Source organism: Motacilla alba, chromosome 2 (genome assembly GCF_015832195.1).
Source record: "Motacilla alba alba isolate MOTALB_02 chromosome 2, Motacilla_alba_V1.0_pri, whole genome shotgun sequence".
NCBI classification, from domain to species: Eukaryota; Metazoa; Chordata; class Aves; order Passeriformes; family Motacillidae; genus Motacilla; species Motacilla alba.
The window spans coordinates 45,188,344-45,212,823 of NC_052017.1; the positions used below are offsets into that span (position 1 = coordinate 45,188,344).

At 44.0% G+C, this 24,480-nt stretch overlaps 1 protein-coding gene across 1 annotated transcript; it reads right to left on the minus strand.

The window, feature by feature from the left end:
* Positions 1-11: 11 nt before the first annotated feature.
* Positions 12-23,738, minus strand: CDCP1 (CUB domain containing protein 1). Its single transcript, XM_038128956.1, has 9 exons — positions 23,517-23,738; positions 10,670-10,873; positions 9,006-9,362; positions 7,318-7,686; positions 4,878-5,105; positions 3,830-4,207; positions 3,175-3,540; positions 1,863-1,944; positions 12-709 (listed from the first exon to the last, which is right to left on the minus strand). The coding sequence occupies exons 1-9, from the start codon at positions 23,590-23,592 to the stop codon at positions 259-261; spliced, it is 2,511 nt and encodes an 836-aa protein (XP_037984884.1). The 5' UTR covers positions 23,593-23,738; the 3' UTR covers positions 12-258.
* Positions 23,739-24,480: the final 742 nt, after the last annotated feature.

Consider the following 24,480-nt stretch of genomic DNA (forward strand, 5'->3'; position numbering starts at 1 on the left):
CATTTGGCACCTGTTTCACAACCAGTCCTGAAGAGTCCCGACTGGTATAGAGTTTGCTAGGTGTTCGCTTTAAAACTGAAAGCTATCAACAGCTGAAGTTAAAAAAAAAAAGGACAAAAAACAACTGAAAACACACACATGAAACAAAACAAGATAAAAACATATTTAAAAATAACACTCCTCTTCAGTATGTTTTTGTCTTAGGCCACTGTCCTTACACCTGTATTTCCAGAGGAAACTGCTATACCTGGCATAAAATTACTCCACTAAACCATCCTGTTCCTTATTTTCCAGCAAGGGCACGCTTGTATCTCCCTTATCCTTTTTGTTTGCATCTCCATTGTCCTCTGACTGCCCTGATTTCTGATGAGCAAACGTGTAAGTGTCTTGGTCTGTGTCCGTCAGGGGCAGAGGTTCCTCCTCAGTGTTAGAAGAGCGTTTAATGTCTTTTCTGAAGGAGAATGGAGGTGGAGAAGGTGGCAAGCTACCAACGGGTCCATCAAAAGGCCGGTAGACATCGACTTCTGGAGAGACTGAGCCATTGGACTCCTTCAGCAAGTGTCCATAGACCACAGCATCATCAATAACTGCATAGACATGAGACTCATTGTTTTGCCTCTCTCTTCCGAATAAACCTTTTTTTCCAGGCATCTGGGTATTCACGTTATCATTGTACACTCCCACCATGGGATTCTGGGTTTTCTTCTTCCTGTTACAGAGGTGAAATTGTTAACAGTTTTGACAATTGTTAATTGTCAAAAACAACATGTCTGCTGTGTTGGAAGCCCACCTGGATTCTGGGCTTTACTTGCAATTTTGGGAGAAACAACTCTTGAGCCTAGACGTTCTTTTTTAACAGAGCAGAAAACAATTTCATGCTGTTTGGTTACCCACTGCTGCTCTGCTGACCCTGACATTTGCAAGATTAACTCCAACGGTCTCCCAAGCACTGGGATTCTGGCTGTGCACAAGTCCCACAATTTCCACTGGCATTAGTAAGACCCAGACACCATTAGATCTTCACAAAAACAAGGCTGTGTTACTGAAGACAAGATAGTGGGTCAAAATGAAAGTCAAATGAATTTTTCTTAATTATGCTTTCCTGACTGACTGCCCCTAAACTGGAAAGAACAAAGGCTGAACTGAAGACTTCTAAGCCTGTATTTGTGAAGTCTTTCCTGTGTGGCAGTAAAATGTGCTCCTAACTGCACTAGTCACCATATTGCATAAATTCATTCCAGCTCTACAGCTTCAGCACCAACCACCCTGACAGCACTGAGCACACATGTATCAGAAAGCCCAGGCTATCAATGACTTCAGACTCTGCTCATATGAGTAATGCCATGCATGTAAGCTTTGCACAACCCACTTCTTTCCCCAAGGCTCATCTCACACAAAATTGCTCCCACTTGATGTGCAAACTCCACAAGTTACTGGAGGCTGTGCAGATGAAAGAAAGCTCTTGGTGTATCTGCATGAGTTCACAGCTTGTTTGAACAAAGACTTGAATGGAGTCATGCATGCAACAGCCACATTCATTGGGATTTCATGTTGCAGGGACTGCTGAGGAACCAACCAACCAACACCTGACTCACAGTACACCCGAAAGCCTGCACTTAAGGCCAAGGTAAGCAGTGCTCTGTAGGTTGAAGTAACGTGACTCCAGGAATGCTGCTCTGCTCTTGAAGCTAGTCAATTTAGAGTAGAGAAGCATTCTCAGGGTCAACACTACTTCCACCATGCCTTCCTCATGCTTTAGACCCTGGTTCAAAGGATATCAACACATGAAACAGAGGGCCCAGCAGCTATCCCAAAACGCCCTCTTGAACTGCTAAGTTACACATGCTGAATTATGAACTTACTTCTTCTTAACACAGCACACGGCCAGTCCAATCACTGTGAGAACTGCAGCCCCGGCCGCCACAGCAACTATGATTCCGAGGTCTGCAAACAGACAAGGAACAAGGACGCTGAGAAAAAGAAGGAACACCCAGCTTTCTCCTAAAATCTGTGCGGGTTTGAACCCTTTTAAGAGCTTCTAAGCATAGCAGCTGCTGGCAGAGCAGGAGTTCCTAAGCCATGCCTGCCACAGGGCAACATAAGCCAAGCCATTTCCAAGAGATTGAAGGCCAAGCAACAACTCCTGCTGTTGGCAGCAGAGGACAACCAAAAAATCCAACCAACGCACCCACCCACCTCCAAGAGTTTTTGATGCAGCTCATGCACTGCTAAACTTACCTACAGCACCTCACATGTCTCTGGCTGAATGGACAAGGAAGAGATGAAAGCACAGAAAGAAACAGAGAAGGACTCAAAAGAAGAAATAGTGGCATTTCCATAGATTCCCCCCAAAATCATCCTTTCCTCTGAAATACACAGGTTGTGTTGACCTGGGGTTTTCTAGAAGTCACAGAATTGATTAGGGAAGTGCATGCATGAGCAAAGAAAAATGCTGCAAGTTTCAAAAGAAGCACAGATTGAAAAAAAAAAAAGATCAAAAAATTAGAAAGTGCAAATGTGAAGCAAATTTACATAAGTAAAGCCTACCCTAAAAATGCCCCCTCATCTTTTTTTTAAAAACTGTTTATGTCTCAGGGAGATGAAAGAGAACAAAAAAACAGAATTTGCTTTTAGCAGTCAGGGCCCAATCTGCATTAAACGGTCAGACCTGTCCTAGGGAGGATTTCTTGCTCATGTGAACACTGAGACTAATTGAACTGCTAACATGAAGTGAGGACTACTTGGATGAATAAGTTTGCATAATCAAATCCCAAGTTGTTCACTAGGTCTGTGACCCTGGAAGGGAAAAACATCATTTGATCTTATTATATATTCTGTCTATTATCTCCAATTAAAAAAGCTAAATTAATTTTTTTTTCATGAAATCTAGTCTTACTACCTTGATCGTTGCCATTTCTTGCATCAACAAATGAAAATCCAGAAATACACCTCCTGTCCCCCAAAAAACCATACCACATTAAAACCCCTCCTTCCTCCCCAGCTCCTAGAAATACCCAGCTGAAACTCTTGAAGTTTTTGAGGGACAGACTTTTCCAAAGGCAGGAATCTCACAAACTGCCTACATCCAAGGAGGACCATTATCCGTTACTGTTACCTCAAGGGAAAGCAAGGAAACAAGCAGAAAACAAACCACCACAACCTTAGAGCGCTCACCTATCTGCTTGTCAGCCAAAGTCACCCAGAACTGCAAGGTCAGCTGTGTCTTATCCACAGGTCTACAGTTGGAGACGTTCACCCAGAAGTTGTGGAGCATATTTCGGGGCTGAGGCAGGAGCTCATCCTCGCGGCGCACAATCTCCTCTGCTCCCTGAATGTCTTCCTTGATGTTGACGTAGGCACGGCCCGTCTCACAGGCAATGCCCATGCGGTCCTTGGAGAACCCGAGGCGGGCAGTTTGCTTGCTGGGCACAACGATGAACCAGGATATGGAAACATAAGGAGGTAAACCATAAAGCCCGTTGGGAGTCTGCAAGTAAACTTTAGCTTTTGGATTTGGACTCACGGTGAATATGCACTCCTCTGTAGCAAAAGGGAAAGAAGAAAAGAAAACTTTGTTATCACAATAAACACAGACATACCTGCAGAATTTGCCACAATCAACTACCCACTACCTGGAAACAAAAGCTCCTTCTCTCTTCCTGAAATAAACCACATCACTGGTTCAGATAAAGACTGATTCTAGAGTCTAGTTCTAGAGCCATTGCTAAAGGATTGAACTCCTAATTTCTGTTTATCCACATGGGCTTTAATAAGGCTACTGAGAGATCTATCACTGTACAACAGAGTAGTACAAAATCTACTACCTTACCTTTAATATGTGGCACGAAAGACATTTTCAGATCCTGAGGGATAGACTCATTGATGAGTCCTTTACCAGATGTTCTTAAGGATATGGTGATATTATTCCTCATCTGAATCTTTTCAATAGATCCACCGGGACAGAATACACCAACATTCAGCTCTGTCTCTGGGGTGGCACTAACAATGCTGTAACTGTAGCTCGTGTTGCACCTCTGCTCTGGGTTTTGCTGAAGTTTCAAGGACGGAGACATAATTTCTACGTTGATCATATCAGTGGCCAAGAGCTTCCAAATAAACTTATGCAGTCGAATTGGCAATCGAGTAATAGCCTTGGGCACTGAAAGGGAATAGATCTTCTTCTGACACCAACGAATATCCATACAGCCTGCAAGAATGAAAACAAAACCCAAAGAGCTGAGTATTTGTTGCAGAGGAAATACCTGGGCACACGCAGAGTACTGTCAGGTTTGCATTACAGACCAAGATAACCATCTACCTAAGAAAATATAGTAACCTCTCTTAGTAACCTTTATCCAAACGTGTATTGTTTGTATTTAAAGAGGTTTCCTTTAAAGAGCAGGACACCAAAGAAACAAACAGAAACATATTCAAAGGCCCTCTCTCAAGATATACCTGCTGACTGGGGCACTGCTGCAGACTAGTCAAGGTACGGATACTTCAAATCTCTTTTCTACCTGTAGTTGAAAGCATTTGGGGAAATCCTGCATCAAGGGGACATGATGGCAACTGGGTCCTGCATTTTCATGGGCAGATTTATGGGTCTCTGGCTCTGTTTCCATAATTTGCAGTGACTTAGGTGACTTCTATCTCTTCTCTTCTAGGAATAGCTACACAGTTTCTATTCTTAAAGGCAGAATGATGTACTGAACAAGGTCATCTCCAGATTCATTGCAGCCATCTCCCAGCTGGCCAACACCTGGTTTCCAACCTCAATCCATTTAAAGCCAAAGCAAGGGAGCAAGTTTGGCTGACCCCTGGGGAAAAACAAGCAAAAGCACTCCCTAAGAAACAGCATTAAGCAACTTTTGTAGTACCTATTCCTTTTTCAGCCGTGATCCTCAGCCGGGACAAGTCCTTGCACAGAAAGGAGATTCTGTAGACAGCACCAGAGGTTAAAGTCAAGACATGGTCGCAAGTGCGAGGATCCTTGCAGATCAGGCATATGGGATCAGACATGAGGGGGATGTGCCTGGGCCACCCTTCCAAGTGTATTGTCACAGTCACGTTCTTCTCCTTGCTCAGGTCGACCAAATAGGTGACATCTGCAACAAAAAACACCCCAGAGCAATTACAGCCAAGAAGCACAGTGTGAGGCAGAACTTCCTTCACCTCTTCTCAACCTCTTATATGAGCAGCTGTTACAGCAAATGCTTGGAACACTTCTTCTCTCTGGAAGGAGAAAATAGAAGGACAGAGGAAAAAAAAAATGCAAGTGTAGCTCATAAAGATTGACTGTCATGTGGAAACATAGATTTTCGATCCACACAATATCCTGGTGCTGGTACTAAGGCACCTCTCTCTGATGTTAAACCAGCCTAGTGGAAGCATCCCTGCCCATGGCAGGGCGGTTTGGATCTGGATGATCTTTAAGGTTCTTTCCAACCCAAACCATTCAATGATTCTACAAAGGACAGGGGGAAAAATAGTGTACCTATATACACACATATTCTATTACTACTCTTCATGTTCTGGTTTCAGCTTTAGCTACAGATCTCAAAGTCATACACAAAAGGTGAATTAAACAGCTTTCTCTTGTGTGGGAAATCAGGCAGAGAAAAAGGCAAGTGGTCAAATGGAATTATCCAAGGCATTGACAATACCAAGCACATAAGCTAGGACTCCTACCACAAGGTTATGATTTTTCCTGCAGCAGCTAAACACAGGAAGAGTTAGATCAAGAAGTTATTGTGACTGGAAAGAGCCATATTTTCTTCTTATTTAATGACAAGCACCACAGACAGCTGTGGAATACCCAAATGTTTGGGAAGCTTTGAGAATATGCAGATAGCAATACATTTTTAATAAGAGCAATGTTGCAGATGGCAACCTGAGGGCTGAATTTGAATCTTTGATGGAACTTATATAACTACAAAATCAATCATGAAATCTTATAAAATCCCTAGAGAAGCCACTGTTGTCTTGTAAATCCAAATGGTTTATTACTTGCATTTCATTCACAGAATGACAACCTGTTTTTAATTTTTTACGTGATTATCGTCTTGTCTACTGGCCATAAATAAATTAAAATTCTTTTTGCTTTCGAAAGAAGATGGGGGATAAAGCTGATTAACTGAATATAATGTTTTCATTCTGTCTAGCTTCCAAGATGCACACAATAAATGTAAGCAAACGCAATTTTGTTAACAGCAATTCTGTCAGGATTTGCTGTTCATAAACGGAGCCAGGCTAGACAGACGGAGAACAACGAACTGTAACCATGAGATGCTACAGATCCTTTCTGGATATGTGACTTCAGGGCACAAGTCATTCAAACCTTATTCTATCTGAAATTACTTAGAAAGCCTCTAAGTAGCTCCTGACACAGTGGCAGTCAAGTGTGTACTTTCCTCCACCTGCTCTTTTGCAGTAAATGCACCTTGATTATTAACCTTCACCTTGAACTGAGGTCAGAGCTGCAAAGTCAGAGGCTAAATCACTAACTCCATGGCTCATTACCTAGACAGGCCTTTTATTTCTGTTTTTAGAGAAATGCTCTGGTATTACGAGTCATTGTGCTAAACCCATCTGAATGTGGGGATAGAAAACAAAAAAAAAAATATTTTCTCAGTATAGAGAAAGAAATGTAAAGAACATCCAAATATGTAGGGGATATTATTAGTGGAATATCTTACTGACAACTTTTGTGTTTAATGTGACTTCTTCACACTTGTTGATGTTCAGCCTCCTCAGGGAAGCAAAATTACACCCCAAAGGAAGAAAGGAAGGGAAGATGCATATTGATGCCATTACCAATACTGAGACAATTTAACATCTCTCAATTTACCAGTTAATAGCACAGATCTTGCTACCTACCATGACAGAGGGTTTCACCTTGTTAGGTGCAACTGCTCATGCAGGGAACAAAAAACTGGGTTCACCTTTCAAGAATGATCTTTAAAATGCTGAGTCTCATGTCTGAAAGCAAAACTGTTAAAGGCATTTTTCAATTACACAATTCAGGTGCTGGAAACGGAAAGGAGTCTCCATTTGGAAGTTACAGTGTAAAAAATACAGCAGCACTAAATACTCCATTGCAAATTGCACATTTCAGCATCGCTGCTCGCCTTGATGTACAGGTGGCCAGTGGTATCCTGGGCAATAAAACAGGCCTCAGCGTTGCTTGGCAATCTCCTTAAACTCATAGAGGGACCAAAGTTCAAGAAAAATAACAAAAAAAGAGTATTCATCTCCCTTGTGCTGCTCAGGCCAGACATCTGTAAGCGAAAGCAACAAAAGAGGCAGGCAGGTACTTACTCTCATCAACCTGCGGGTGCTGAACGACAACTTGGAATAGCAGGCGGAGAATGCCCGGGTTCTGGGCATCCTGATCACAGCCCTGCAGGGACATGTTGAAACTGCCAGCAATATTGGCAGGCTGGCTGTCGCTCAGCTTGAACACCTCTGGGTTGCTGGGGGAGCCAGGGATGTAGTACTCCACCCTCTCCTCCTTCCTTTCACAGTTGGAGAGGCTGTAGTTGTGGAAGAACACGCTTGCTCTCATGCTGGGAGGAATCACAAACTGCCACGTCATCAGCTCATCTTCTGGAAAGCCCAGCGGATAGTTAGGGGACATCAGGGTGATTGAAGACTCCCTCTTCAAAATGGATTCAATGATGCATAACCCTAAAACAGGGAGGGAATCACAACGTATAAATCAAGTTCCAGTTACTGAAGACACACTGGCATATCTAGCATCCAAGAAGCAGTTTTTTTATTTTGACAGTGAGATCACCCACTCCAGCTACATGTTAGGTTATTACAGAACACTCAGACTAAAACATATTCTTATTCTTCATGTTTCTTATTCTTATTCTTCATATTCTTATTCTTCATTCATCAAGACATGATTCTTATATCTTCAATTACAGAAAAGGTAAGGAATGTATTAATACTGCATTTACAATCTAGCAGGTTAACCTTTCAAGCACATGGACAGACAAGCCTTTATTATTGGCAAAGCCAAGATCCTAATTCCTATTTCTACATTTGGATTTGCAAGAGCAAACACTCAACCTGATAAGTGCTTCTGCTTCACTGCGTTTTGGGAAAGAAAAGATGCAAGCTTTTATAGCAGCATGTAGCTCTCTTTACAAAAACCTCCAAAATTAACAAAAGCACACCAGCAAAGGGCCTCAGATAGGCATAATAAAACACAAATGTGAAATGTGCAGGCTGCATAAGACACTTTATCCTTGGATGACTGTGAAGTTGGGTACACAGAGATTATGGTCCCACTCTAGGACTCCAGCGATGATGTGCAAGCGTGAGGGGTGCTAGGAATTACAAAACACTCATGTTCTAGAAGCTTGAACCTGGACCGGGTTTCTTTTATAACTGATAGCAACAATACTAGAATTCAAGTACAGAGCAAGATTTGTCATGAGATCACAAAGTAACCCACTGATTGCTGTATAATATTCCAGGTATTTCAGGAAGATTATTACACAACTGTTTATGTTACTGTGCAGGTTGAAACAGATAAATGTATTTATGCAGCCTCCTGTGCCTTCCAGGCACTGCTTCACCTTTTCCCACACTCCTCTCCTGAAGAGAGGTATTAGTTTGAGGCTCCAGAAGTTAAAGAAACTTTTTAAAAAATAAACAAGCCCAACTACACACTGCAACCAGCAAAAAACTCTCTGGCTCATTCTAATTCTGCTACCGAGTCTCACCTAGCTGAATGCACTAAAACAAGAAAGCAGGTATGTTCAAGTTTTAGGACGTTTAAAGGGATTTAAAATTATTAATGTACATCAAATACTTTGACTCCAGAAGAACACCATGTAACTAAACTAGAAATCATACAACAATAGTTTCCAGAAAAGATGAAGTGGAAGGGAGTTAGGGATAGCAGCACCAAAACCGGAAGGTTAGCTGTGAAGAAAGGTTGAAACAGATTCTGCTGCAGTCTGCAGGAGGCAGCTGCACTAGTCTGTACTCACGTTTTATGGAAGCCCTGTTGGCTATGTTGAAGCCTGAGGTGGTGAGAGGCAAGTGCCACGGGAGGTGCAGGGACATGACAACTCCTCCCAGCAGCTTGATGCGAGACACGGAGCCATTCCTGCAGAAAGTGCCAATGTTGACCGTGGCGTTATCAATACAGCTGTTGATGTTGTAGCTAACGGAGTCTGGGCACGTCTCTCCTGGTTCAATCTGTCTTAGCCAGGAGGTAGAAAATTTTAGTTCAAGTCCAGCTTTTGTACTTGCCTTCACGTCCCAGATGTAAGTCCTGTTAAGGCGAGGTAGCCCCGGTGGGTAAAGATGAACATCTCCAAAGGGACATGGGCCTGACACACAGTCTAAATGCAGAGAGAGAAGAGCGGTGATACACTCTGGAAAGCATTCCATTAAAACGGGAGTTTGATACTTCCCCTTCCTTGCTATTATCACAATTTTTAGGTTGCACTCATCTTTTCCTCTACGTGCACTAAAAGACACTCCTGTAACATGGTCACAGGCTGTCTCCAAACAGGACTCCCAGCCCATAGAATAGACAGGATAAACCTGCTTTAGTCAGGCTGACTAACAGGAGGGATTCATTGTCCCTAGTATTATATCTTGTTTGCTGAAGAATTTAGAAGGTATTTAGTGAATAGGGCAGAGTCTGAATGGGCAAAAGGGACAAATGCAGTGTCAAGAGAGCTGGAAATCACAGATCTAGAGAATCCATTTTATCCCATGTCCCCCAGAGAGTTCCTGGCAAATCATTATTCTTTAAATGTTTTACTGCTTGCCATGAACTGTATTTTTGTTCCCTTGGTGCCCAGATGAACAACAACAACTGCCACTGCATGATTCTGGGGGGAACCCAGAAAACTTTTATCTGAAAAATCCAAACAATTGATTGACACTCAAAATAAGTAACTTTAATCCATGTCTGGGCTTCGACTTAAAAGAAGAAATATCACAAGTGTGTCTTGCAAATACATGAGATACAGTGAGCATTACTATCTGCATGAATCATATGAATAAAATTCCAAAACATGAAGAGAATTATTCTTGAACACTGCCCCAAAAATAATGAAGATGTTACTAAAGACTGAATACCCAATGAAGTTTGGGATCTAATTGAGAAGTAGCACGTGTTCATGCCATTAAAGAGCACATACACCACGGATAACATTCAAAGCAGAAGCTTTAGTTACACTTCTGAATTTACAGTTTCTTGACTTCAATGACATTCATTAAAGATAAAGAAACATGTGCAGGTCTTCAATGTTTCTGTTGTCCTTATAGACACAACCAAGCTGTTCATCAATTACATACTATATTATTGTAAGTGTTCAGAAGCTTTTGTCAGGAACAAAAAGATTCTTTGATGGGTTTATAAACTGTGGGAAAAGGAAAAGCAGCAAGGAATTAATGCAGCAAACTGCATTTTAGCTGTTTCCAGCACAGCCAAGTCAACATTAATTCTGACAGCTGCAATACAGACTTCTTCAGCTTGCATAGTTGTAGCAGTCATTCAAGGTTATTTATCAGTGCTCAAAGATTTCTTCTTACCTAAGATTATGGCAGATATGTTAATACAGCAGCAGAACAAAAAGCATGTGGTTTTACCAGAGGAAAATTACCACTGGGAAAAAATCAAACATCTGTATCTTACCAATATTTTTCTGAATTTCTGTGATGAAATACTTCTCTGGAGTATTACAGGTGAAGGTAAAAGTCACATTGTCCCCGGGCTTTATCTTGAGTTCAGACATGATGACATATTTCATGCGGATTCGACAGCTTGCTGAAAGACCGGGCTTCAGTTTCATCGTAACTGTGGTGTTGTCCGCTTTATGAAGAGAGATTGTGAAGGAAGCTAAGAAAGAAAAAATACATAGAACAGAGGTGTTTTGTTATCAGCACATATGAGTAACACCAGGCTCTCCACACAGCCCCGCAGATGCCACAGTGTCTGAAGGAATATCAGCATCCACTTCTCAGGAGCCTCTGTTGTCGTACCAATAGAAAATGCCTCCTCTCTTCCAGCACAGACAACATAAAAATATGCTTGCTGCATGTATCCAGAAGAGGTACACAGAGAATTTGTGCACAATCAGTTCTGCCCCAACTGACCCCTCACCAGTGTCATTTATTTCACAACTAAAAAGTAGCTCAACTATTCCTTCCAAATTTTTGTTCTCCTGGTTTTTGTTTTCATTTTGTTATCACACAGCCTGCTTCATTTCTGAAGGCACCCATCAAAGTACGACTCAATTCAGGAAGTTTATTCAGCAGCCAAACAAAAAAACAAGCTTTAACTTCAATCACAGACAATGGTAACAGAAGGATTTCTGAGTATACCTCAACAATTACTGCAGGCCAGATGAGGTATTCCAGCAATACCAAAAGCACATACCAACAGATACTTTTAGGTGCAGTCATGGCCCTCTCCCACCCTCCCCACCCTTCACAACTCACTCCCTGAAGGTACAGGATGTCTGTGCAGTGTCCCTCACCAGCACAGAAGGCATTTGTGGCCTGAAACAGAGTGTGTGTGCTTGGACACTTCATCTCCATCTCTGACACGACCATCATTGATTCACAGCTTTTGGGAAATACTTCACAGATTTCAACCCATCCTCAAGTACTGCCAGATGCAGGAGCAGCTCTCACAGGAAATACTGGAGCCACTGAATAAACTGCTTGTTGAATAATCTTTTATTTTACGGGTAGCAGTTTATCAAAAAAATGACTCAAACCTGACTGTCTTCTAAAAATATACACATAATATAAGGCACCAGAGAATACTGACTGGACATTCAAGATAACTATTATTAACTTCAGTTGGATGCTTAGCAAATAATGAGGCCAGCCCTGGCTGAAATAAGTCAAGTTTGCAGCAAAGTCAACCATACCCCAGCCCCAGGTGAAAATCTGAGGACAGGACAGACAGTAAGCTTTCTGCTGCTTGTTTGCATTGTTCTCCATTCTCTATTTTGGTGTATGGAAGATAGAATCTCAGTGTCTGCAGTACTCGAGCTTTTAGTGTATATGAGAAAAAAATCATGCATATAAAAAAATAGTAAGAGATTTAGAAATAAAGGTACCCCAAGTTCGGTTCAAAATCATCTCTGCCTTGAGTGGAACATCACACAGGGCTGCATGACAAAGCTCTCTGCCCATATGCCAGGTTGGGAATCCTTGTGCTCATTAACCTCAATGAAAAAAGATTTGCGTTGGCAAGCCCAGCAGAGCAGCGCCCTGAGGGAGCCCTGAAGCCATTCCAATTACCAGGCAGCATGTCAGGAAGGTGTAGGAGAACAGCTGGCTCACACACATCTGCAGGATGCCCCAGGCTCTGTCCAACTGCTCAGCATCCCTGGAGCACCAATCTGGTCCACACCAGCTGCTGCTGGTGCAGGGGTGATAAGGATGCTGATCAGAGCACAGACATGCAGGGGTTCACCTGATGGGGTTGTGGGGAGCGGGGCTGAACACACCACGGGAACCCTTGATCAGCAGAGCCCTCTAATGGCACGCGAGCACATCAGAGACCCTCAACAAACACACCCACCCAGCTCAAAGCTCCAGCCATCGCAGCTGCTGAAAGCAGCTTATTGCATTAGTGACTCAATTTCACACAAAAACCATCTGTTCTATTGAAGAGAGGTTTAAAACCCTCCTAATTTTCACAGGAATCTCATGGTTTTGCAGGGCCTGACTTTCACTGCAATGCTTTGCAAAAGCCTCGGGGAACAAGCAGTCAGCATGGTCCGTCCCTGCCACTGGAAACATTGCGGCTCCAGGTTTGGCAACACCAGGCATCAAAACCCCCACTGCTAGGGGGAGTAGGGCAGAATAGAGGCCTCAGAGACAGAGCCCATCATGTGTTTATCTGAGTTTTGCTGGTCTTGAGCCTTTCTGCAGCCCTTCTAGCTTTTCTACACAATCTTGGGAGTCAAAAGACTTACTAAGTCCTTGAAACTGCCTTACCTATTTGCCTCCAGGATCAAAGGTTTTAGACGAAAATCTCAAACACCACGAGGCTTGCCGAATTGCAGCACGTATTTTTAACCACCCAGTTAAGTTTACCAACCCTCCAATGCCATTAGTGAGTACCTGGTCACTGAGTAACTTTCCTACAGCATTTAAGTGACAGAACAGTTGTCTGACCTGAGAGCCTACCCTGCATTCTCCTGCCTCTTCCAATGGCTGGCACACTTTACATCTGTGTTTCTGACCTAGAAAAGAGGTTTTCAATGTGGATTTTCCTGAGGAAATAAAAAAGATGATGGTGTAGCATTTAAGTGACAGAACAGTTGTCTGACCTGAGAGCCTACCCTGCATTCTCCTGCCTCTTCCAATGGCTGGCACACTTTACATCTGTGTTTCTGACCTAGAAAAGAGGTTTTCAATGTGGATTTTCCTGAGGAAATAAAAAAGATGATGGTGTAGCCTTGGAACTGCCTGTACAATGACCTTCCCAGCACACAGGGGACAATTGCAGGGGCAATGTCCATGGGGTGGGGAAGAGTGCAAAGCCAAGCAAGCAGTCCGTGCTGCTCTTCCTCATTCTTCAGGAGGAAGCAGTCTCCAGAAAAGAAAGCGAAACAACTGCTTCCAACTTAGCCCAGAGTTCTATTTTCCATACCACTGGGCTCTTTTTGGGTTCTCTTGGGTTTTATTTTACAACACTTAGTGCACAAAATACCTTTGACCATGATGTTCATAACTTTTCCACTGCTTAAGTCATCCAGATATGATGTGTTAATAACATAAACCAAATAATCAATAACTATGGACAAAAGACATTTCTTTATTGCACAAGGTAATTCTAATTCTCACCTTGTAAGTTTATAAGTATTACTGAAAAGCCTGTTTCTAACTCTCTGGTCAAACAGTTATCACTGCTCCTTTCCCCATCCCATATGGCCAGCCTGGCAGGACAGAGACCAGGACCACCAACAGCCAGCACTCCTCCACCACATGCTGGCACATAGCTCTAGTTTTCAGTCATGAGGATTAAGTTTAGGCACAGCCTTAAGCACGTGACTGGTTTTAAATCAAAACAAATACACACCCTGAGCTGAAACCAAAGTACAGAAATTTTCAACACTTTGAAATAAGCAAAGGGTCCTATGAAGGTCAAAACAAAGTATCTTCTTTCCCAGCGCCTGAAAGACCCAAATTTGGCTGCCTAGGTTTTTTTCCCCCTCCTTTCTGCTCCTCTTGCTGACTTCATGACCATATAATCATTCTTCATTTGATCTCTCTGCAAGAATATCAAATATTTGTCAGGTCAGTATTGTTTTCCAGCATAGATTTATCCCATTCCTCAGCTTTCCTAAATAGAACCTGCCCAAAATCACAGAAGTGTTTTCCATGATCAATATATATATAATCACAGCAGTAGGCAAGAGGGATGCAGATCTATACCAAATCAGGCCAACAAAGTTGCCTGCTAGAAGCCCCCATAAGAACAGACACCTTCCATGCATAAACAAACTGCCTGCACAGATGAAAATCCACAGATAATAATTTTGGCCAAGAAATAAGAGCGTGGTGCTGTAATGCCAACAGCAGCCAGCTGCTAGGGATGTGCTAAGCTGCATTAGACTATCAAATCTAAGAGGAAAAGTAGAATAAAAGAATCATGCGGGAAGTATATGCAGTGATCCCAAAGTCATTCAAAATAAATGAACAAATGGCTAAAACTCCCCAAACTACAGCCACACATGAGCAGCACGACAGAGGGACTACTTAAAGAGCACCTTCATTGGAGAGCTTTTACAAACACGAGTGAGTCTCCCCATGAGTCACACTAATCTGTCTTTGTCTGTGACTCCCACTGCATGCCTTTTTATTAGGATTACCAGTAACTGGACACATTTCTTGAAAAGAAGCAATTTCCACGCCTTATTGCTGCTGCTCAGGGATGACACACAGGATATCCAAACCAACATGAGGAAGCATTGCCAAGCTGGATCTCGTCTCTGTCTATACAACAATGAAATTGCTCAGCTAGAAGATGTTAGAGGTAAAGCCTGCAGTCCTGAGCTGGTTCATAGCTGATGCAGACAGCTGATCTCACCCTATTCTTTTTTCCTCTAGGCAATTACAGTTTTGTAGCCTCCCCTGGATATTTCATCAACTGCCCTAATCTCAATCGACGCCCTCCCTTCCACAACTGGATTTTTCTACTGCTCATCCTCATTTCAGAATGTGCCTTCATGAGAGTTTTCTCATCACAGCATTCCTCTATTACAAGAGTAATGCCCCTCTCTGCACAAACACAGCTTTTTCTTAACAGGATGATATTTCCAAACTTTTATGTTAGTGCTCAGAGCTCTTCCACGGGGGTTAGAAGCAAATTGCATAGTGTAAAACAAGTTCAATCACTCCAGAGAGTGAGCCTAAACTTATTTACTGTGTTTGCATCTGACAAGTTCATAGTAATTTTAACATGTATGTATAAATATCAAAAGGACATTTTTCCTGTACAAGAGGGAGTGCACTGTAGAAGACAGCTGGTGAATAGTCAGGGCAGTAGCATTCACACAGAGCGTGTGTACGTATACACAAGCAAAGGACTTGGCAGAACAGCAATTTTTATGGCTATGTAAAGTGCCTTGCTACACAAAGCAGGAGCTAGAACAGAGTCCAACTAGTTTTGGCTTGACAGCTGCATTTTATTGCAGTAATTTACCCATAAGGATCTATGGATTGTTCCACACGACTTGACTGGGTGGATTAAAACAATCAAAAAAGCCCCAGTCAGACCAAGAAAACAAAACCTACAATGAAATCCCAGGTGTTAATTTATCCCAGAATTATGTACAGAAACCGTTGGTTTGCTCATTCCGGTTAAATCACGAGCTTGTTCCATGACAGCCATTTTTACCGAAACCCAGTTGGATGGGGCTGACTCAGCCACCATTCATGAGCTGGAGAAGCCGGGCTGCTGCGCAAGACGAGTAGCAGCAACTTGCTCTGATTATGAAATACCTGTATCCAAACCCCTGTTCTGCCCCAGGGGGATCTGAACCCACACAACCAACACGCCTCTCCAGAGAACAGCCTCGTTCCCTGCAGGGTATCGTGCCACCAGCTTGGGACAAGGATAGCACAGGGATGCTGTTTGCCTCCACAGCTTGGCAGGCTCTCCTGGAGGCTCACTGCCTCTTCCGAGCCCCTGCAGGGATGCTGACCTGCAGGCACACTCAGAGCCTGCTGAGGTTATTTCAGCACACATAATCTGCTGCAAGCAGAGTCATGGCAAGAGGGTGGGAAGCAAAGGGTATAACACAGTAACTCAGTGTGGTGGTGCATCACCTCACCACCACACTGAATTCACATTAGTGAACTGTGAATTGCATCACAATTCACTGCACAATTCACTCAAATTGGCCAAAAGCACATCAAGGAATATTTGAAAGAGTAAATGTCTCCCTGCTTTGCCAACTCAGTTGTTTTGCACCTGTCTTACTAAGATCTTCGACAATTTGAGTCCAACTCTCCAGTTCAACTGCAGCACCCAATTGCCCAAGCGTCATCCACTCCTCCATTCTCACCTGCAATGTAATCCAGGTGACTGCCTTCAGTTTTCAAACCCTTAGCAAAATTAGTCAGGGACAGACACACAGTTTGTACTCCTCTCACTTCCTGGACAGTGCTGTGAGCAGCAAAAGAGAGACCACCATCACAAACTACAGCCAACCCTTCTTAATTTAAGTGTAAACTACTCTCTACATTACATGATTATCACCTCATATTTGGACCTGTCTTCCACCACCACACTTGTCTGGGGTATGAGGTCCATATTTTGTGAAAGGATTACTTTCAGGGAATCACCCAGAAAATCACAGTGATAAAATCTGCAAAGCTTGAAAACTCTTACAGATTGATCTTGCCAATTGCTATTATGCCACACTAACCACACCTCAAGAGAGCGCTCCTGAGGGAGAACACCCATTCCTCAGCCATCACAGGACATCCCCCTAATCTTCACTTCTTCTAAACTGATTGTTTGAACTGATAACCAGGATGGGGATGCAAAGCAGGCGAGAGGTAGGTATTTCCCTCCTCATCAGGGAGGAAGGGCAGACACTTCTGGCATAGTGATGTTACAAGCCATTCCAGCACAGTTCACCAGAGATCTGCCAGCACCCCAGGCCAACAAGGTTGCTCACTCAAAAGTTGTTAATTCATTAATTTGAAATGCCTAACAGGAATAAAGTACCTTCAGATTTAAAGTAACTGAAGAAAAACCCCCAACAACTATACATTTCTATACTTATACCACTTTCTCTACAACCTTTCTAGAAGATAATCAAGACACTCATATAACTCATGCAATAGATATTTTTAAAAGAAGGTTTTTTTTTTCACCACAAGTGGGAAAGAGACACTGTTGATTCTCAGCTGCCTTTTCCTCATTATTATTTTTATAGATATGAAGTGTTGTTGCCTCTGTAGAGGTGACATGGAGAGCTCAGCAAACACTGTCTATGAGCTGAGCACCAGCATACAATGTATAAAATGTTCGACATATGGGTCTGCACAGCTTGAGGAGAAAATGTCACACTGGCTGGAGAAACATTAACACCACACACGTCCCTGCAGGAGCCTCCCTTGATCAAAGAGGTGTTTGCTTGCATAGTTTTTTATCCCTACCTTGATTTAAGCCAGCAAGAGAACAACATCTCAGAGCATGTCTGAGCAGTTCTTCAGTCTTGGCTCTGGTTAACAAAGGTGTAAAAGTGCATTTCGCAATCAGGGATCCCTCCCACGCCAAACATCCTGCTGTCAGCTCTTAGTCTCTCTCTTCTGAGGAACTTCAAATCATCTCTTTCCACTCCCCAAAGCCTGCTCTCTCCTCTGTCTCACAGTCAGAGACTCAGAAAATCCAGGACCAACTCCAAAACGCCAGCATTATCCTACCTCCACACATAAGAGTTTGATCCGACATCAAGTAACCACACTCACTTTGCTCCCCAAGAAATCAAAAGGCACAGCTCAAAGCAGGCTGCCCCACGGCACCCTTGTGGATTGGTTGTTAAAAGGTGTCCAATAGGATAGGCAAAGCAGAGACTTTATCCCTGGTACAGGAGATAGATCTTTTAAAAATCACTTTTTCCACAGCAATGGCACCTGGGCACTCACAGGCAGACTAGATCTTACTAATATATTGAAATGCACATCTACTAGACACTCTGGCACAATTCTTCAGCTGAAGGTCTTCCAGGAGGTCCCATCAATACTATCCACACCAGGCAGGCTCAGCTGCAGGCAGCCAACCCTCGCCTCTGTCACCAGCCCAGAATACAGAAACTCAAGATGTTCCTCTGCTCTGGCTGTAAAGGCCAGCAGCCAACAATGTACTAAGTGCAGCCCAGCCCACGTCCTTTCCTTCACACCCTGGTGGCACAAGCAGATGTGAAGCAAGAAGAAACTGTATGGTAACACCTGCAAGATATTTGAGAAGTTTACTAGTCAAGGGATGGTGACCTGGCTCTACTGGCTGAATCCTACTAAGAGAGCACTAAAAGTCAGCAGCTGCTCTTCAGGAACTGGTTAATGGTTTGGTTCCAAGAAGCCAACCCCTGCTGCAGTGAGTGTGTTGTCCTCTCCAGAGCTGAGGTTTGACAGAGACAGCTGAGCAGCACCAGTGAGTTAGATGCTGTCCCAGAAACTGCTGGAAGTGCTTTGTTAAAGTGATATATTTAGTTTTTCTGCCAGTCAGGTAAAGGTTAATAAATTACAGAAATTATTAAAGGTGCAGATTTTAAAAAAAATTATTTAACAGAAGGTTACAAGAGTAGTCCAACAAAAGAGCTCATTTAGACCAAAACTGGCATCCAAGACGATTTTCCCCATATTCTCTAGCTAATACATGCTTTGCTGCAGCTGAGTCTATCTAGGAGCTCTTCAAGGACACCAAGACCAGAAAACATCCAAAGGGAGAGCTCCAGGGAGCGCCCAGAAGAGAGCCAGAGGACTTTGCTGCTGTAAGAGAACTACTGGTCAGCTCAGCTCAGAGGCACATTCCACTCATGGCAGTGGTGAGCAACACCCAGCTTCCCCCACAGGCCCAGGAAAAACCCAGCACCACCACTGATCGCAGCCCAGCCACAACACAAAGGGGTACAACTCCACACATATTCACTGCTCTTCTGCCCAGGACCTGAAGAAGGTGATGTTTTGCCATCAGCAATTACAAAAAGCAAATGAGAATGGGATCAAAAAAACAAAAACAAAAACTGGTGAAGAAACGAGCTATTCAGCCATCATGTACACTAATCTGCAAACACACCATGCCCCTGTCACCCACAGCCTTAGTCAACACAGGTAAAGCCAAAAGTATCTTGACTTTGCCCTTAGCACAGGATGGTTCCTCGCGCTATTTCCAATTTGAAATATTTCTGGAATGCACTAAGTGCAAAGTTGTTCAGCCTCTGCCAAAGACGGAGGGTTTGGCAGTTGTGGATCACAAAGCTTATCATTTACCATATGCCGGTATAAATATCAATTAGGCTAAGTGATAAGGGCTACATTAATAAATTTAACCCTGGCAGCACTTATTTGTGAAAATATCGCTGCTGCTATTACATATTTCAAGGAGTCACATTATTTTTCAGTAGTTTTCTCTTACTTTTTTTTCTAGTCCAACATTATCTGTAGATAAGATAATTCATATAAGCAATTAACAAGCCTGAGCACAACTGACCCAAATGATATCGGATATCAGGCTGGGGAAAGGTTCTTCCTTTATTTCATCAGGGCTTGCTGTATTTCTCTCTAGAAACTCTCATTGCAGGACAACACACAGAATTGTAATAAAAATGAGAGGAAGACGACCTTCTAGCTAACACATAACTTCCTCCATGTCACAGGTCCATGGTGGTACTCTGGACATGAGATTCATCAGCCTCCAATCCTCTCACCTTGTTTCTCCCTTGACTAGTCCTTTGCCTTGAATCAGTGCCAAGAAATAATCCTTTTCAGCATGCTTTCCCCTAATTATTTTTGGCTGATGAGCCACCACATCAAATGACAACCCTAGGCACAAAAAAGACACTAGCCACCTAAGGAGCCACGCCCAGGAGCTGGCTCATCACATCCCGTTTCTTCTCTCCTGGGCCACTTTGTAGCCAAGTGGCTGCTATTTGTTGGTGCTTCCAGTTTTGAGTATGACTAAGCTCAGGACCAAGAGTCCAACTCTTAGAGGAACTTCATTCACACAACTCCAGAGACAATAACTTCACTGAGGATCTCTAGTGGGGGGCACTCAAACTGGTGGTTATTTGTGCTGCTATGGACAATAAATTCAGCTCAGTGTATCAATCCTCAAAATTTTCACATTCCCATCACCTCTACATCCCTTCAGACTTACAGATGAATGAAAAACACACACAGACAAGGCTCACCTCTTAAAAACAAACATTTCAAGCACACAAAGTTCTGGAATTGTGAAAAGGGAAAAAGAAAAAAAAAAGAGGGGGTATTTTCTGATAGAGAATTTAAGGTAGTAGTACCAGAACTGAGACAAACTATAAATAATTTACTATAAACACATTAGTCTCTAGAGAATAAAAAGTTAGCACTCCAGACTGATAATGGCATGAGGCAAGCAAAAAAAAAAAATGTTACAACACCCGTACATTGGTTGTAGTCTTAAAAGGAGAGGTCTCAATCGAAAGAACAAATGGTGATTCAGAATGGAAATAATCCAGTTTCCACCGACTTTCAGAAGAGAACAAACATGGCCGTTATTTATATTCTGTCAGAGCAGCAGAATGACCCTGCTAACAGCTCGGGGGTTTTTATTTTATTAAATGAAGCAGCTTTACATGTTAAGACTGACGTGTGACTCAAATCAGTCAGTTGCCAAGAAAAAGATAACTGGAGGGTAGAGCAAGAATTAACATGGCACTATCTCTAAATTCACTTATTACAACAATGACATTTTAAAGACAAAGCCCAGAATACATATACAGATTTTATCACATTCATAAGGATACCTTAAACCTGAAATGCTTATGTTTCATAGACAGCACAGAAGCCTGATTAACTTCATTATTAGTGCCTCAAAGAAACTCATTTTTAGTTGGAAAACACATTTTCAAAGGTCAGATATGCAATACTCCGTTCACACTCCCACGTCCATGCACAGCCAGCACACCAAATACTTCTTTCTGTAGTTTTCCAGCTATAAGTTAGAACCAATCTTTCATGTGATAATTTACTTTACGCATAAAGTTGCATCTCAAGAAAACCCACAAGCTCCTCTGAGGACCATGTGACCAGCCACACTCCACCTACACCTTCCCATAGGAACACCGCTGTAATACTGTACCTGCTGGGAATGGGTGGAGTGAGGGCGTGACAAGAGAAAGAACTTCACCAAGGATGACAAGAGACAGCTTTAGGGACAGGCACACCAAAATTTGGAGCTGTCCCACCAGAGCATCACCACTCCCCAGAGGAGCCACGTATGCCTCATACACACCCCACGTGCACGCCCAGCCTAAACCCGGCCTTGCTGAAAGGGAGGAAGCTGCAACCAAGGAAAGGGAGGCAGCCACAGGCAGCAACAGCAGAGCCAGTACCAGAGCAACAGGAACTCTTTAAAAACTACAAACTACACAGGCCTGCAGAGGAAAATCTTAACCTGAGCTGTCTCGGGCTTTAGGGACAAACCTTTGCTCAGGGAAGTGTTCCAACAGTTTTGGTTGTGCAATAACAACAGCAGTTCCCACTGGAAGGAAGGACACACGAGGTCTCACGTGCCAACAAAGCTGGGAAGGCACCATTCCCCTCAGCCTCATGTCCCGTTCACACCATCCCAACCTCGAGTCTGCCAACCCCGGATGCCAAGGTAGCTGAGACTGAGTCACCTCTTTTTTGGGGGACTGGGAGTTCTCAATGAGGAGGAAGGTACCACGTTAGAGAGTTTGAGAGGGTGACAGAGGACCTGGCACACAGGAGTGGTGGTGCTTGTGCAGGAGACAGACCAGCGGGTGGAAGCCTGCGGTTGGAAAGGAAGGGACTGAAGGAGGTAGGAAGAGGGGCCACCATCAGTGGCAACAAACCACTGGGTCTGTCAGTGGCGTTTTCTGTCACTAACTTTGGCGACTTCTCTGTCACTAACTTTGCTGCAAACAGCAACTTCAGGATTTGCCAAAGAGGTTGGGGTGCTCTTTCTCCCATGTTCCTCTAGATAAAGCTAAAATCCTTGGACAGTCTGCCTCCTCTGCTTCTAGTACTGACCCATCTAAGGTTTTAAATATTTGTTTACTCTGAAAACAAAGCACAATTATTAAACATAATTTTATTTTCTTTTTCCTTTGAAGAGGCTTAGAGAGGCAAATTGCTGTTATTCACTTAACTCGAAGGCAATACATTAAATGCAAATATTTTATTTAAAAGACTGCACAGCTTGAAACTTAAACCTCAGGGCTGCCCAATTTCAAAGGAAACATTTTTGCATGTATTGTCCATGATAATAATGGCCTGAGCTCCACTTCAGCAGAACCAGTGCAGTTAAAGGCAAAAGAAATATTAAAAAGGCACAAATTTCACATCAGACTCTTTAGGTAATTTACAGTCACTTCAAATAACTCACCAGTTATTTTGTACATAAGGACTCATACTTCAAGAGCCTTTAAAAGGACTACAGATAGCAGTTAAACAGACTGTTTAGACTTGAGGATGGGCATTTTTTGCAATCAAGCAGCTTTGGAAATTGAGGAAAACACCACACACTGTCCCCGTGTTCATAACTGGAATTCTTTCAGGGTCGCACACAGGGTTAGATACATGAGATTTCAACAAGCATCCAGGAATTTCAAAAGATGCAGAGCTGGTAATGAGCATTAAACCATGACTTGGCGGGGCATATAAACCTTTCCATTTCCCTGCATCTCCGGTTTACCAGTTGCTCTCTATAAATAATACCATTCTCTGCTGGCAAACTCGGGCACGATCCCACACAGAACGCAGTCCAGGGGGCTTCTGCTCTTTACAGAGGGTTCAGCTGCCCCTCTGGCGTCCCGGGAAAAGGACTTTATGAAGTTACTTGCATAATCAATACTCCAGCAAGCAAAAATGTAAAGATCAAGTACTTTTTCTTGTTAGCATTTTCAAAGAGAAAGAAAAGGGAGCGTCCTGACTGGAAGTGCTGAAACTGAAATGTCCCACCGCATACACATTACGGACGCGATTCTACCCCACCACCCCCGCCCCTTTTAAATAACTAATAGTTATTAAATCAGCAGCAGCACACGGGGATAAAGGCAGAGTCACCAATCTCTCGCCTACGGTGCCGCCAACCAAAGCGAGCCGGGGCTCAGCGGCGCAGCGGGCGGGTCCCGCCGGCCCGGGCAGCCCCTGAGGGGCGGCGGGGAAGGGAGGGCAGCTGAGCCCCGGGTGGGGGTGACGGGGAAGCGAGGCGGGGGTAGGGGTAACCGAGCGGAAGGTGGCGGGAGCCGGCCCATCCCTGTCCCTGTCCCTGTCCGTACCTTCCCGCGGGTGCAGCTGCGCCGAGGCGGCCAGGAGCGCGGCCAGGAGCGCGGCCAGCGCTGGGCCCGCCGCCATCTCCCCGCATGGGCCCGGCGCCGAGGCGGGCGCGGGTCCCCTCCGGCCGCCGCCGCCGCTTCCTGCTCCACCTCGCACCTGGAGGGGCGGGCCGGGCTGGGCAGGTGAAATCCCTCCTCTTCCTCCCTCCCGGCCGGCTCGTCCCCGCCCGGGGGCTGCCTCCGGCCCGGCCCCGGCTCGGCGGGGTGGAGCCGGCTTGGCGGAGCGCCGGAGGTGCGGGTCCTTGGCAGAGGGGTGTTATTCCTGCCCTAAACGCTTTTCCCTGCCCATTCCCGACATCGTTTACGCTTACCGAAAGGGGGTTTGAGTTGTCGGTCACCAAGTTCCCCTCTCCCCCTCGGAGGTGTTAGCGGCCCCTTGCCCCAAAGCATCTCTGAGCTTCAGCGCTTAAAGGGAGCTTAAAGTTGGGGCCAGAGTTTTTTACCCTGACAAGAGGTAATGATTTTAAACCACTAGGGCAGATTCAGACTAGATATTAGGAAGAAATGTTTTGTGATGACAGTGGTGAAACACGGGCAGAGGTTGCCCAGAGAAGTGGTGGATGCCCCATCCCTGGGAGCATTCGCGGGCAGGTTGGACAAGGCTCGGAGCAAGCTGATCGGTTTGAAGATGTCACTGCTCATTGCGAGGGGTTTGGACTTGATGGCCTTTAAAGGTCCCCTCCAATCCAAACCATTCTGTGTTTGGAAGTGCCCTGTTTCAGACAGAAGCAGGCTCCTCCCAGTGAACAGCGTTTTGTATCCTGCTTGTTAAATATCTGGGGGGATATTTGCAAGGGGAAAACTGAGCAGAAACCATCATGACATAGTCCGGAGTAGATGTTTGCCCAATGACTAAATACCTTACTAACGTCAGACAGCTCATCTCCTAGTAATCCCATGCAGTTGC

Excerpts from the sequence above, each read along its gene's own strand:
- CDCP1 (XM_038128956.1), bottom strand. The coding sequence starts at position 23,592 with ATGGCGGCGGGCCCAGCGCTGGCCGCGCTCCTGGCCGCGCTCCTGGCC. Across the intron at positions 4,208-4,877 it reads CACGGCTGAAAAAGGAATAG|GCTGTATGGATATTCGTTGG; the intron begins GTACTACAAAAG and ends TCATTCTTGCAG. Across the intron at positions 1,945-3,174 it reads TTTGGCTGACAAGCAGATAG|ACCTCGGAATCATAGTTGCT; the intron begins GTGAGCGCTCTA and ends GTCTGTTTGCAG.